General features: G+C 34.6%; 1 protein-coding gene across 1 annotated transcript; it reads right to left on the minus strand.

Annotated features, from left to right (window-relative positions):
• Nucleotides 1–1,080: 1,080 nt before the first annotated feature.
• LOC133309528 (ATP-citrate synthase alpha chain protein 2) lies at nucleotides 1,081–11,107 on the minus strand. The gene is made up of 12 exons (XM_061510314.1): nucleotides 10,820–11,107; nucleotides 10,472–10,648; nucleotides 10,218–10,379; nucleotides 10,011–10,091; nucleotides 9,596–9,647; nucleotides 9,138–9,252; nucleotides 8,943–9,024; nucleotides 2,737–2,832; nucleotides 2,498–2,599; nucleotides 2,255–2,371; nucleotides 1,836–1,952; nucleotides 1,081–1,433 (listed from the first exon to the last, which is right to left on the minus strand). The coding sequence occupies exons 1-12, from the start codon at nucleotides 10,916–10,918 to the stop codon at nucleotides 1,362–1,364; spliced, it is 1,272 nt and encodes a 423-aa protein (XP_061366298.1). The 5' UTR covers nucleotides 10,919–11,107; the 3' UTR covers nucleotides 1,081–1,361.
• Between the last annotated feature and the right edge of the window lie 2,033 nt (nucleotides 11,108–13,140).

Below are 13,140 nucleotides of genomic sequence, written 5' to 3' on the forward strand. Positions count from 1 at the left end.
CAAAATTAAATGTTGGCTCGAACCATATAAACCGATACCCAGAATTTCTATTAATAAAAAAACAGAACTTCCCACAGTGTACAAAATAAACTTTGTAGCCGAATTCTTCTCTCTGATTTCTGGTGAGTCAGTAGTAATCATTGTACAGAACAATTAAACCTGAATGATTCCAAAACTCAAACCCTAGTAATCTTATTCTGGTGTCCATTATTTGCAATGAGAATAAAATTTGCGTAGAACTGACAGCAGACAAATGGGTTAACTTTCTTAATGAAACTTTTTATTAAACAGACTAGGAAAGAATTGTAATGATATCCTATACTCTGTCTGGAATATATATTTTTTAATATGGTTCATGTCTGTATATTTATATTTAATTAAGGACTAGACATGATTAATGTCAGTGGTGGGAACAGACTACAGAGTAACGTAGCTTTAGGAAAGAATGAAATGAGACAAAATTAACGGTGACAAAAAAGTTTATGTTTTATGTTGCTGGGTGGTAAAAAACTAATAAATTTATATTTAACACATTTCCTTATCCAAAAATCCCAACATTGAATCATATAGACCATGTGATCAGGAAGCTCTAATACCATATAACTTTTTCAAATAATTTGAATAAACTTGAGAAATCATATCTATCCACGACATCAACACAAAATCTTACAAAAAGAGAATGAAAACATGAAATTTAACACTTTGTAAGAAATATCATAAACTAAGATTGCATTTGATGTACATTGAAGGACAACACAAACCAATCAGTACAACACAAATGTTGAGTCACACGATAAATTTTGGTTGCTAATGCGCGAGACTAATTTTTTTATGATATCCATAAATAAAATATACCAATTTATTATATAATACCCAATGTATTATGCATTGATTTGTGCACAATAAAGATGGAATTATAAAAGAGTAGAAATTATTGGTCTTTTTCTCTTTGTGTTGTGGACAAGATTTTATAACTTAGTTTTGTGAATAACAAAAATTTAGAGATTTTTACTGTTCCTTCAGTTACTTTTTGTGGGGTACTTATACTATTTGAACAATCACAATTTATTTTGAGTTGTGCTGTCCTTTTTTATAGCAAATCAAATGGACATAAAATTACATTTTCCACATATACTTTTGGGAATTTTATAATGTTATGACCATATTGGGGTCAAAATATAACAATAAAATCACAAAAGGAAGAAAATATATGAAAAGAACAATTTCAGGCTTTCGACATCTATCCTTTTCCCTTCAATCTTATTCCCTATTGACTGGTATAGACTTATATCCATCAAAACACCACCAAATTAGTTTAAGGAACGAAACATGATGATACTGGTGACAAAAAGTATTCTGCTTTATGCTTCAGACATGATGCAATCGATAGCCTGTCTGCAGATGCTGGTCATTGTGGCCTCCGGCCCATAAACCTGCAACCACAAGATTACCACAATCACAGAACGAGAGACAAAAAAGGAATTTTGCATTTTGACAATATTATATCATACATTTAATTTATTTTTTAAGAAAATGGTAGAGAACTCTCTACGCAAGACTCTAATGCAGACACTCCGCCTGTTCTGCTTTAAAATCCTCGAGGCCTAATAATGCCAAAGCCTTAAGGTTAAGAACTACAAGTTATTGTATCCAAAAATAATAAAAGAACTTCAAGTTACAATATTGCTCAATAATTTATGCCATTTGCAAACCAAAAAGCATCTATTAACTACACATTGTTCCGGGATTCTGATAACTAAAAGTTGCTGGTCAGCAGCTGAGCATATTCATGACACATTTAAATGCAAGATCCATAGAAAGATTGTCATCCTTACCTGAATTGGTACTCCCAATTCCTCCCCCAATGCACGCATCTTTGCCAAACCAGTCTGATAGTTTGGACCACCTCTTCTGACATAGATGTGCATTCTTGCTGCTTTAAGCTTTGATTCCTGTGAAGGAATGGGGAAACCAATTAGTTGTGCTCATACAACCAATGTGGGACTCTAAGTTCTATACCTTGCAAATGGAACCCAACATTCCACCACGCACACTCCATGTGATGGATGCTTTGATACCATTTGATGAGATCTTGAGATGCACCACCACAAAAGCTAGTTCAAAGGGTAAGAGTGTCCAAGGTCTTATAAACCTCACATTAGTTGCCCATACAATCAATGTGGGACTCCAAATCCCATAACTTGCAAATGAAACCCAACAAAGTGGAATAAGGAAACAAATACCAATAACATACCTTCTCTTTTAGGGCTCGAATAATCCCACTAAATGTGGCAGCAACATCAGTGAAGTTTGCAATACCACCTCCAATAAGAAGGACTCTCTTACGGCCATCAGGGTCTGCTGTAGCACACTGCAACACAGTCAAGAGCACAATTTTCACAAATTATGTAGACATGTGATGAAGCCACTAGCTAGGACAAATTTTTGAAACTTAAACAAGAAAAGAGAAAAAAACCCAATTGGTTATGATCTTTACATCAATTACAACTCTTGCATACTGCAGAACCTCCTCCTCATTTGGAGCTCCACTATACTCAGCATAGTTGCCAAGCTCCGATGCATAACCTAAATCTCCAACCTAGAAAATAAAAGGGAGATCAAGTCACCAGAATACCAAGAGCAAAAGCAAACCTCCCAATAATCACTGTTTGCGTTGGTCCTCTATTCACACTTCAGCCAGAATTGAAATAAATCCATAAAAACATGGCAACTTACAGTATCAGCATAAATTACGCTTGCACCACCACCAGCTACCATTGTCCAGATGCGTCCTTTTGGGTTCAATACAGTAAATTTCAAAGATGCACTTGTCTGCAATATGAAAAAGAATATAATTTTAGCAATCTCTACACAGAGGAAAGTTCAATTTGTAACTATTAAAACAGGGAAGCATGACTTTTACAAAAACAAGGTACTGCAACAGCGAGTACTTTAAGGTATAAATTATCCAGGTAACAGATAGCTGATTATAGAGCTTAATACTTTATTATCTAGGCTACCACTTATTTAGGCAGGATTTATCATATGAGCCCAGGAGAACTATGTTCCTAATTTCATCAGAATGATGATGGAAAATAGTTAAAATTCTGATAACATTTTTCAAATTTTAAGGATTTTCCCAGTTATCATTGTGCAAAAGTGCCCTGTATTGTACACAGTTCTGGAGGTGTTCCAAATATCATCATTAGCTGAGTTGATGTAAGTAAAGCCCATGTAAAGTAAACTGGCAAGAGAGGTTGCAAACTACTCTGCAAGTATGTTATGCTCAAATGTCCTTCACATTAAACACTTGGATATGCTTTTTTCAGAAAAAAGGAAAAAATAAAAAACCACAAAATTCAAGCTTGTTTCCAGCAAAATATAAAAGAATTACAGAAAGAAAAACTTTCCATATATTTATAGCAATAGCAATTTAGTGCCCCCCACAAAAACATACACACACACACACAAAAAAAAAACAGATAATCCAATCACGCACTTAGAGTTAGGAAATGGGTGGAGCAGAATCTTCTTTGGAGGCAATATATCATGCGTTAAACAATTGTTGTTCCTGAATGGAATAGTTTCTTTGGGTATAATGTTGCTGTAACAGGGAGGGGCATGGAGGACATATTAGGAAATATTGCTTGTAACAGACTATGTGTTGTAACTGCTATGTAATTTTAGATCTTTGTCTGGCTAGAGAAGTCTATAGAGTGCTTACTACCCACAAATTGCTCAGATAATTTCCTCTAAGAAGAATATAATACTATATAATACAGTAGTAACAGTCAACAGTTAAAATTTAGTTAGTTATTTTCAGTTAGCTTATAAGTTAGTTACTAGCTGAGTTAGTTATCAGTTAATCTCAGTTATCTTCTTTACTTTATTTAGCTTTCTTTACTTCTGTATACTGGTATATAAACCAGCTCGTGATGTATCTTTCATTCATTAAGTTCTTCTCATTTCTTTCATCAATATGAGTTTTCTCAAGTTCCTTAATATGGTATCAGAGCCTCGCCGTCCCCCACTTTCTCTCGTGGAATTTCTTAGCACAGGTAGGCTGGGCCTGTTGCATTATCCACTCTTCAAGCCCAAAGGGCTCTCGTGTGAGGGGGCGTGTTGAGATATATAGTCCCACATTGGTTGTATGTGCAACTAATGTGGAGTTTATATATACATTTTTGTGCAAGAATTATCATACTTGGTTTAGAGCTATGAGAATGGCTCTTAGATCCAAAAACAAGCTTACTTTTGTTGAAGGCAGAATCAACATTCCAGAACCTGAAGATCCCATGTTCATCGCTTGGGATAGATGCAACACCATGATTCTTTCTTGGCTCCATAAATCGATTTCAGAATCCATAGCACAGTCAGTATTGTGGGCTGATAAAGCTATTGATGTCTGGAATGATTTAAAAGAAAGATTTGCACAATCAGATATATTTCGTCTTTCTGATCTTGAAGATGATATCCTCAAAACGCAACAAGGAGAACTTTCAGTTGCTGATTATTTCACCCAACTCAAGAATTTATGGGATGAAATGGATAATCTTGAACCTATTCCATCATGCAGATGTCAGCCAGCTTGCAACTGTGACCTTATAAATCAAGTGAAGTCAATAAGAGAAAGAAGTAGAGTAATCAGATTCTTGAAAGGTCTCAATGACCATTTTTCACATGTTCGATCACAGGTAATGCTTATTGAACCTTTACCAGGTGTAAATAAGGCATTCTCTTTAGTAATTCAACAGGAAAGGAGGTTGAATCTCGATAATGGATCAATCACTCAACCTGAGCAACAAGTTTTTGCTAATGCAATTGAACAAGGCAGAGGCAGGGGTGGATTTGCAAGTAGAGGTCGTGGATTTGCAGGCAGAAACAACTATGGAGGAGTTGCAGGCAGAAGCAACTATGGAGGAGGTAGAGGCAACATATCGAAATTTTGCATTTATTGCAAGATGACAAATCATACAGTTGAAACCTGTTATAGGAAACATGGTTTTCCTCCTGGATATCAAACAAGAAATCATATGGCTAATTTAGCTATTGAAGATTCACAGCAAGATACCATTGATCATTCTGAATATACCATTGATCATTCTGAATCCACTTTGGGAGCAAACTTCACCAAAGAACAGCATCAAGAATTGCTGAATCTACTACAGAAATCGAAGGAAACTATTCCTTCACATGCCTCCAATATGGTTCAAACTTCTGTTTTTAATGTTGATTCTGCAAATACAGGTGAGAATCCTATTTTTTGGATCCTGGACACTGGAGCTACTGACCACATAGCTCATTCAACTTCCCAATTTTCTTTCATCAGCAAAATCAAACCTATACCAATCACACTACCTGATGGGTCGAAAATAATTGCTTCTCATTCAGGCACCATTAGACTGTCAAATACCATAACCTTGAAAAATGTCCTTTTTGTTCCAAATTTTCATGTTAATCTGATTTCCATAAACAGACTCTTACATGATCTTTGTTGTTATGCCATTTTTAAAGATTTAACCTGTTCCATTATACAGATTTCATCAAGGAGGACGATTGGTTCAGCTAAGCTGTTGAATGGATTATACATTCTTCAACATGATGATGAAATACAAAGATATTCTGCCAATTCGAGTTCTTGTAATAATACAACCTCAGATCAAGAAGAAAATCTGTGGCACTTAAGGCTTGGACACCCATCTGATTCTGTTCTTAAAGCCATGTACTTACATTTTCCTTTTATTTCTTGTAAAAATACAATCCCTTGTGATACATGTCATCTTTCAAAGCAAAAGAAATTGCCTTATTCTCTTAGTTCCATCAAAAGTATAAAACCTTTTGAATTAATTCATGTTGATATTTGGGGACCCTATTCTATTCATTCAATACACAACCATAGATACTTCCTTACCATAGTTGATGATTTCAGTCGATTCACATGGATCATACTCATGAAATGTAAGTCTGAAACTAGAACAAATGTCAAAAAATTTATTAGTTTTGTTCAAACTCAGTTCCAATCAACAATAAAAACTTTAAGAAGTGATAATGGAGTTGAATTTTCAATGAACGAATTCTTCCTTAGCAAAGGAATTGTACATCAACAATCTTGTGTATAATGTCCTCAACAAAATGGAATAGTTGAGAGAAAACACCAACACATCCTTAACATTGCTAGATCCCTATATTTTCAAGCCAATCTTCCACCAAACCTATGGTGTTTTGCTGTTACACATGCTGTTCACATCATGAACAGATTATGTTCTCCCCTTTTACAAAATAAATCACCATATGACTTACTCTATTCTGAACCTCCCACTTTAATTCATTTAAAAGTCTTTGGATGTCTTGCATATGCATCCACTTTGACAAAAGACAGAACAAAATTTTCTCCAAGAGCTTGCAAAAGCATTTTTCTTGGATTCAAAACAGGCACAAAAGGATACCTTCTTTTAAACACCTCTACCAACACTGTCTTTGTTTCCAGAAATGTCATTTTCTATGAAAAACAATTTCCCTTCAAAACTCCTCATACCACATTCAGTAACCATAATCCTAATGTCATCACAAGTTTATCACCAGATACCCCTGATGACCTCTTACTTAATCCCAATCGAGCCAACATACCACATACTAACCATTCTGCAAATCAACCACATTACAGCAGTAACAGTCAGCCACAAACAAATGTCAATCCCTCATCTCTTGATTCCACAAATAATCTTCGAAGATCTGACAGAATGAGAACTCAACTCAAATATTTGACAGATTATCATTGTCTTTTATCATCAACTGCTCCAGCTGATCAATCTTCCTCAGGTATGAATACACCACACCCTCTTTCATCTGTTTTATCCTATGACAAATGTTCCAATACCTTTAAACATTTTTGCTTAAATGTGAGCTCCCAAACAGAACCCAAATCATATTCCCAGGCATCCAAACTTGACTGTTGGAGAAAGGCCATGAATGATGAATTGACAGCTTTACATCAAAATCAAACTTGGAAACTTGTTGATCTTCCTCCAGGCAAGACACCCATTGGCTGCAAATGGGTATATAAAATCAAATACAAAGCAGATGGCTCCATCGAAAGGTTCAAAGCCAGATTAGTAGCTAAAGGCTACACCCAACTTGAAGGAATTGATTATCTTGAGACTTTCTCTCCAGTTGTTAAGATAACTACTGTTAGAACTCTTCTTGCGATAGCCACAGCCAAAGGATGGTTCATAGAACAACTGGATGTTAATAATGCATTTCTACATGGAGAATTGCATGAGGAAGTCTACATGTCTCTTCCTCCAGGTATGAACAGCACTAAATCAAATCAAGTTTGTCTTTTAACCAAATCTCTCTATGGTCTAAAGCAAGCTAGTCGCCAATGGAACGCAAAATTGGTGTCTTTTCTTCTGCATCTTGGCTACACACAGTCAGCAGCTGACCACTCCTTACTGATTCGAAAAGATGGAACCAATTTCACAGCTCTCCTTATATATGTCGATGACATTGTCCTTACTGGCAATTGTCTTGCAGAAATCACACGTGTAAAGGAGCAACTTGATGCACAATTTAAGATCAAAGACTTGGGTTCTCTCAGATATTTTTTGGGCTTAGAAGTTGCCCGTTCTAAATCTGGCCTTCTCATCAATCAAAGAAAATATACTTTGGAATTAATTTCAGATGCAGGACTACTTGCTGCAAAACCATGTAAAACTCCTATGGACCCATCAATCAAATTACAGAAAGATCAAGGTGATGCCTATCATGATTCAGCTGAATATAGACGATTAGTTGGACGACTACTCTACTTGACCACAACCAGACCTGACATCAATTTTTCAGTTCAACAACTTAGCCAGTTTGTAGCTAAGCCCATGATGACTCACTTTCAAGCTGCACTTCGTGTTTTAAGATATCTGAAAGGATCACCATCCAAAGGAATATTCTTTCCTTCTCAAAATCAACTTGCTCTCACTGGGTTAGCAGATGCAGATTGGGCATGTTGTGTTGATACAAGGTGCTCAATTTCTGGACAATGCATCTTTCTAGGATCTGCCCTTATCTCATGGAGATCTAAGAAGCAAACCACTGTTAGCCGTTCTTCATCAGAGGCAGAATACAGAGCTCTAGCCAGCCTTTCTTGTGAACTTCAATGGCTCTCTTTCCTATTCAGGGACCTTCACCTTCCTCTGTCTGGACCAATTTCTGTTTTTTGTGATAACCAATCTGCAATCCATCTTGCACACAATCCAACTTTTCACGAACGTAGCAAACATATCGACATTGACTGTCATATAGTTCGTGAAAGAATCACTACAGGTCTTATACATCTTCTGCCCATCCGCTCCACTGCTCAAATTGCTGACATCTATACCAAGGCTTTACACCCGCTTCCATTTCACACTCTTTTGTCCAAGTTGGGGATGAAAGACATACATCTCCCAACTTGAGGGGGGGTAATACAGTAGTAACAGTCAGCAGTTAAAATTTAGTTAGTTATTTTCAGTTAGCTTATAAGTTAGTTACTAGCTGAGTTAGTTATCAGTTAATCTCAGTTATCTTCTTTACTTTCTTTAGCTTTCTTTACTTCTGTATACTGGTATATAAACCAGCTCATGATGTATCTTTCATTCATTAAGTTCTTCTCATTTCTTTCATCAATATGAGTTTTCTCAAGTTCCTTAATACTATAGATTCTCAAAATCTTTCAAGTCAGTAAGATCATGAAGAGGCTGCTCACCAAAGCATGCATCTTTCTTAAGAAGTGATCAGCAAAAACGGCCTAGTTGCCGAGTCATTGTCCTTTAAAAGCCAGAGGAGGCTTGTGCAAGGACTTCTAGAAGCAGAAGCTTAAAGAAAAAGAAACCCTCCTTCCTTAAACACATGCTCACACAGAAATTGTACCAATATGATAATGACTATGCAGATAAAAATACAAATACCTTATCATCCAAGGAATGAATGAAGCCTTCTGTAGGGCTTAGAACTCTTCCAAAAGGCAATGGAAACTCTATATTACCCCACCTGAATGCATAACAATATATAAATTGGATTACAGCTTATTATATGCATTAAATGCTAAATCTCCTTGATTACAAAATTAAAATATTCTGAACATCAATATCAAAGGATTATACTTGTTGAAGTTCTTGAATGCAGCAGTGTCATCCAATTCTCCCCTCATATCCAGTGGATATGGCTTCTCGTTCACCAGCGTAAACGGATTCATCTCTACAAAACTGAAGTCCAGATCTAAGGACATATTCAGAGGAAAAAGAGATTAGACCTGAAAATTGTGCATATAGGAATAGCCATGAAAGTTGGCATTACTAATGAGCAAAAGAACCCTGTCTTGCATAAAATGGACTATTTAGTACTTATTCCCATTGATTGTACTAAGAAAAAAAGGTAAATTATATTCATAACTCTCTTTTAACTTTCCCTGCACAATTTTTCAAATTAAGATAAATAACTTAAAATCACATATTAAAGTTCTAAAGTATTTTCATACTCTATACTCCAGAGTTCATATTATGCTTCTTGTTTCAAAATAAGGACAGGTTACACAAGTTTTTCAAGCTTGTTAATTGCATACCTTGAAAGACAGCAAACACACCCGTTATAAAATCGCCAATTTTCTCCCGAATCTGGGAATTAAAGGTAGAATAAGCATTTGTCAGATACACAAGAAAAAAATAAAAAGAAGTAATAGAAAGAAAAAAAATTTGAATGCCAACATGCATTATCCTAAAAATGCAGAATGTGAAATCTTTCAAGTCTGAATAAAGATAGGAGAATGTTTAGCACCAAAAGGCATTAAGTGCATCCAGATTATGCAGTCACATAAATTATCACATGTTCATGATAATCTAAATTATTTAAGTTTGGTCAGATTTACAGTTAGCGTGAGAGCAATTCTTGAGTTCTAACACATAATTTTTTAATTCTCTGAATGGTCAACATGATACAAGTTCCCATTACAAAGACACGAGAAACAGATACATAATCACCTCCAAAGGAAGTGTAGCAATTAATGGCGCACATGCCTCCCGAGTCATAGGCTTCTCAGTTGGAAGGAATATAGTTTTAACCTATATGGGATAGCAATCATATATGTTAGCTTATCAGGGTTGCATTTGCAGAAAGGAAGCATAACTATGACAACAAATAAGGCACAGCTAATAAAACAGTAACAAAATTTAACCATACATCAATACCTTATCCCAGTTCTCTTCAATTTCAATGCCCCCACATTCTGAGAAGCTGAAAGTACAGCCCAGCCTTTCAGAAACAATGGATAGATAAAACTCTTGGTCATGAGGAACAAATGGCTCAACAATGAATGTGGTTATAGGTGCCTTGCATCCACCCATCTCAACCTAAGAAACATCCAATACAAAGTTCAGGAAGATGAAATCAAACAAGCAACAAGCAACAAGCAACAATCAAATCAAGACTTTTCAGCAATCACCTCAACACCAAGGCGTGCTTTCACAAACTCTGCTACTTGTGCTATATCTAAATTGAGAGCCACCAAGCCACTCTTTCCACGCTTCCCGAACAGCATATCTGGCTTCACAACCAATTTGGTGGAGGAAAGCCATGGGTGTTGGTTTGTCAACTCAGTGAAGTCTGTTGATTCTGTAACCTAAGCAAAAACCATCATAGTCCAGTAGTGATTAATTGAATTCATAATATAACAAATTAAACATCGTGACATGCACATAGTTATTACAGATTAAAAGAAAGACATAACAATTAAAGGTCAAATTGTCCAGAATTTGAATCTAGTTAGTATGAAGTGGTGGGAATTGGAAACCTGAGCTGATCGGATGTCAAGGTCAATGGAGGCAAGTCGTTTGAGGTGCTCCTTGAGGAGCCTCTTGGATTGGTACTCTCTGATCTTCTTCCTCGCCATTTACGATCTCAAAAGCAAACGATGTGATTGGTTTTAAGCTGTGGAGTTATGACAGACAATTGAGGTAAGTAATCTAATTAGTTCGCCATTGAAGCAAAGGAAGGGGGTAGGTCGAATTGATGGACGCTACCATGGCAGTGCTCCTGATTTTCAATTGTAGAGTCATCATCTTTAAAATACAATAAATTATGGTACTAAATGCTATGCTAACACTCTAAGATAAGACAAGATAAGCATCTAATTACGCTCATTCGTCGCTTTGCGCTCTAATCCCTCATCATTCATCATTGGGTGGGTGGGTGAGTTGGACCCGGGAATTATTAAGTTTCTTTTTTCTTCAAAATAAACAATATTTTGCATACAGCGATCAACGTGACAAAACATGAGTGGATAATTTCCAGATGGATAAAAAAAAATATAGAATCATTAGATTTTTGTTTTTCTTACTAGAACTATTAGATATTACTTATATATATATATATATATATATATATAAAGGATAGTTCACTGCTGGAAAGTTTTGTCGAGTGTCACTCCTTGGTTAATTCTACAATTTGATTATATACAAACTTTCTTTATTGGGTAAATTGGAAAAAAAAAACTCTTTTAAAAATTGAATTTTAATTTTTAAATCGAATAATAGTTGCAGACAAGGCATTGAATGTCTCACTGCCCATCACATTGGTATAAAAAAAAAATCAGTTATTTTAATTGCTTTTTATGTTGGAATTGACCATCTCATCTGAAATTCGAAATCTTAAATGGTTTATCAATTAAATTTCGAGATTATGTATTTATTTTGCACAATCTGAAATTCGAAATTTTAAATTCAATAAAAACAAAACTCTATCAGATAAACTATCATACCAATATTCTTTTAAAAATTGAATTTTCAAAATTTTTAAATGGTTTATCAATTAAATTTCGAAATTATGTATTTATTTTGCACAATCTGAAATTCGAAATTTTAAATTCAATAAAAAGAAAACTCTTTTCACAGACATGCATTCACGATCTCTATTCATGGAGATCAATAGAAACAAAAACAAATTTCACAATTGTTGAAGACCTGATTGTCGTTCAATTCACAATTTCGTTATGGTTATTTTTTAAAAAATATATACACAATAATGATATAACAAAGACATTATCTTTGTTATATAATGATTCGAATATCATAACAATCAAGAATCAAGAGAGCTGACAGACAAAATAAATTTGATAATCAGGTGTTTTAATTGCTTTTTATGTTTGAATTGGTGGTTTGATCTGAAATTCGAAATTTGAAATGATTTAAAATTTTGAATTTAAATATGGATGGTGGGAAAAGAATTTCTTTTAAAAATTGAATTTTAATTTTGTAATTGAATAATTAAATGACTGTTTGTGGTGGCAGACATAAAAGAATAATTAATAAATATGGTTTTGAAATTCAAAATTTTAATTGGATAATCAAGTGTTTTAATTGCTTTTTATGTTGAAATTGGTCGTCTGATCTGAAATTCAAAATTTGAAATAGTTTAAAATTTTGGATGGTGGGAAAAGAAATTCTTTAAAAATCGAATTTTAATCTTTAAATAGAATAATTAAATGACCATTTGTGGTGGCAGACAAGACATTGAATGTCTCACTGCCCATCACATTGGTATCCAAAAAGAAATCAGCTGATTTAATTGCTTTTTATGTTGGAATGCGTCATCTGATCTAAAATTCAAAATTTGAAATGGTTTAAAATTTTGAATTTGAATATGGATGGTGGAAAAAAAAATTCTTTTAAAAATTTAATTTTAATTTTTTAAATCGAATAATTAAATGACCATTTTTAAATCGAATAGTGCATATTCGTGTATAAATAGGTATTTGGAAGCGTCTATATTTCGTTCTTTTCTTTGTCCTCGAAGGCTTTGAGCCAATATTACCTGATTGGTTATGTATTCCAAGTATGATTTTATTAAAGATCTTAATCCTTCTAAAAAGGAGTGGAGGATTAAGGCTAGATTTAATTGCTTTTTATGTTGGGACACGTTCATCTGATTAATTTCAACGTATTGTAAAGTTTGAGTTTGAGCTGCAAGTGATTGCTCTATCCAATTGCTTACAATAATACCACTGTATATGAAGAAAGCGACAATCTTTCATTTGGATCTATGGGTTCTGATCTACCCAATGATATGGACCGGAAAGAGAAATTCAAGATGATTATTGGCAAGTCAAAGAAGGAT

The sequence above is a fragment of the Gastrolobium bilobum genome, unplaced genomic scaffold (assembly GCF_033153095.1).
Source record: "Gastrolobium bilobum isolate Gb01-03AN ecotype WA unplaced genomic scaffold, APGP_CSIRO_Gbil_v1 utg2122, whole genome shotgun sequence".
Classification (NCBI taxonomy): domain Eukaryota; kingdom Viridiplantae; phylum Streptophyta; class Magnoliopsida; order Fabales; family Fabaceae; genus Gastrolobium; species Gastrolobium bilobum.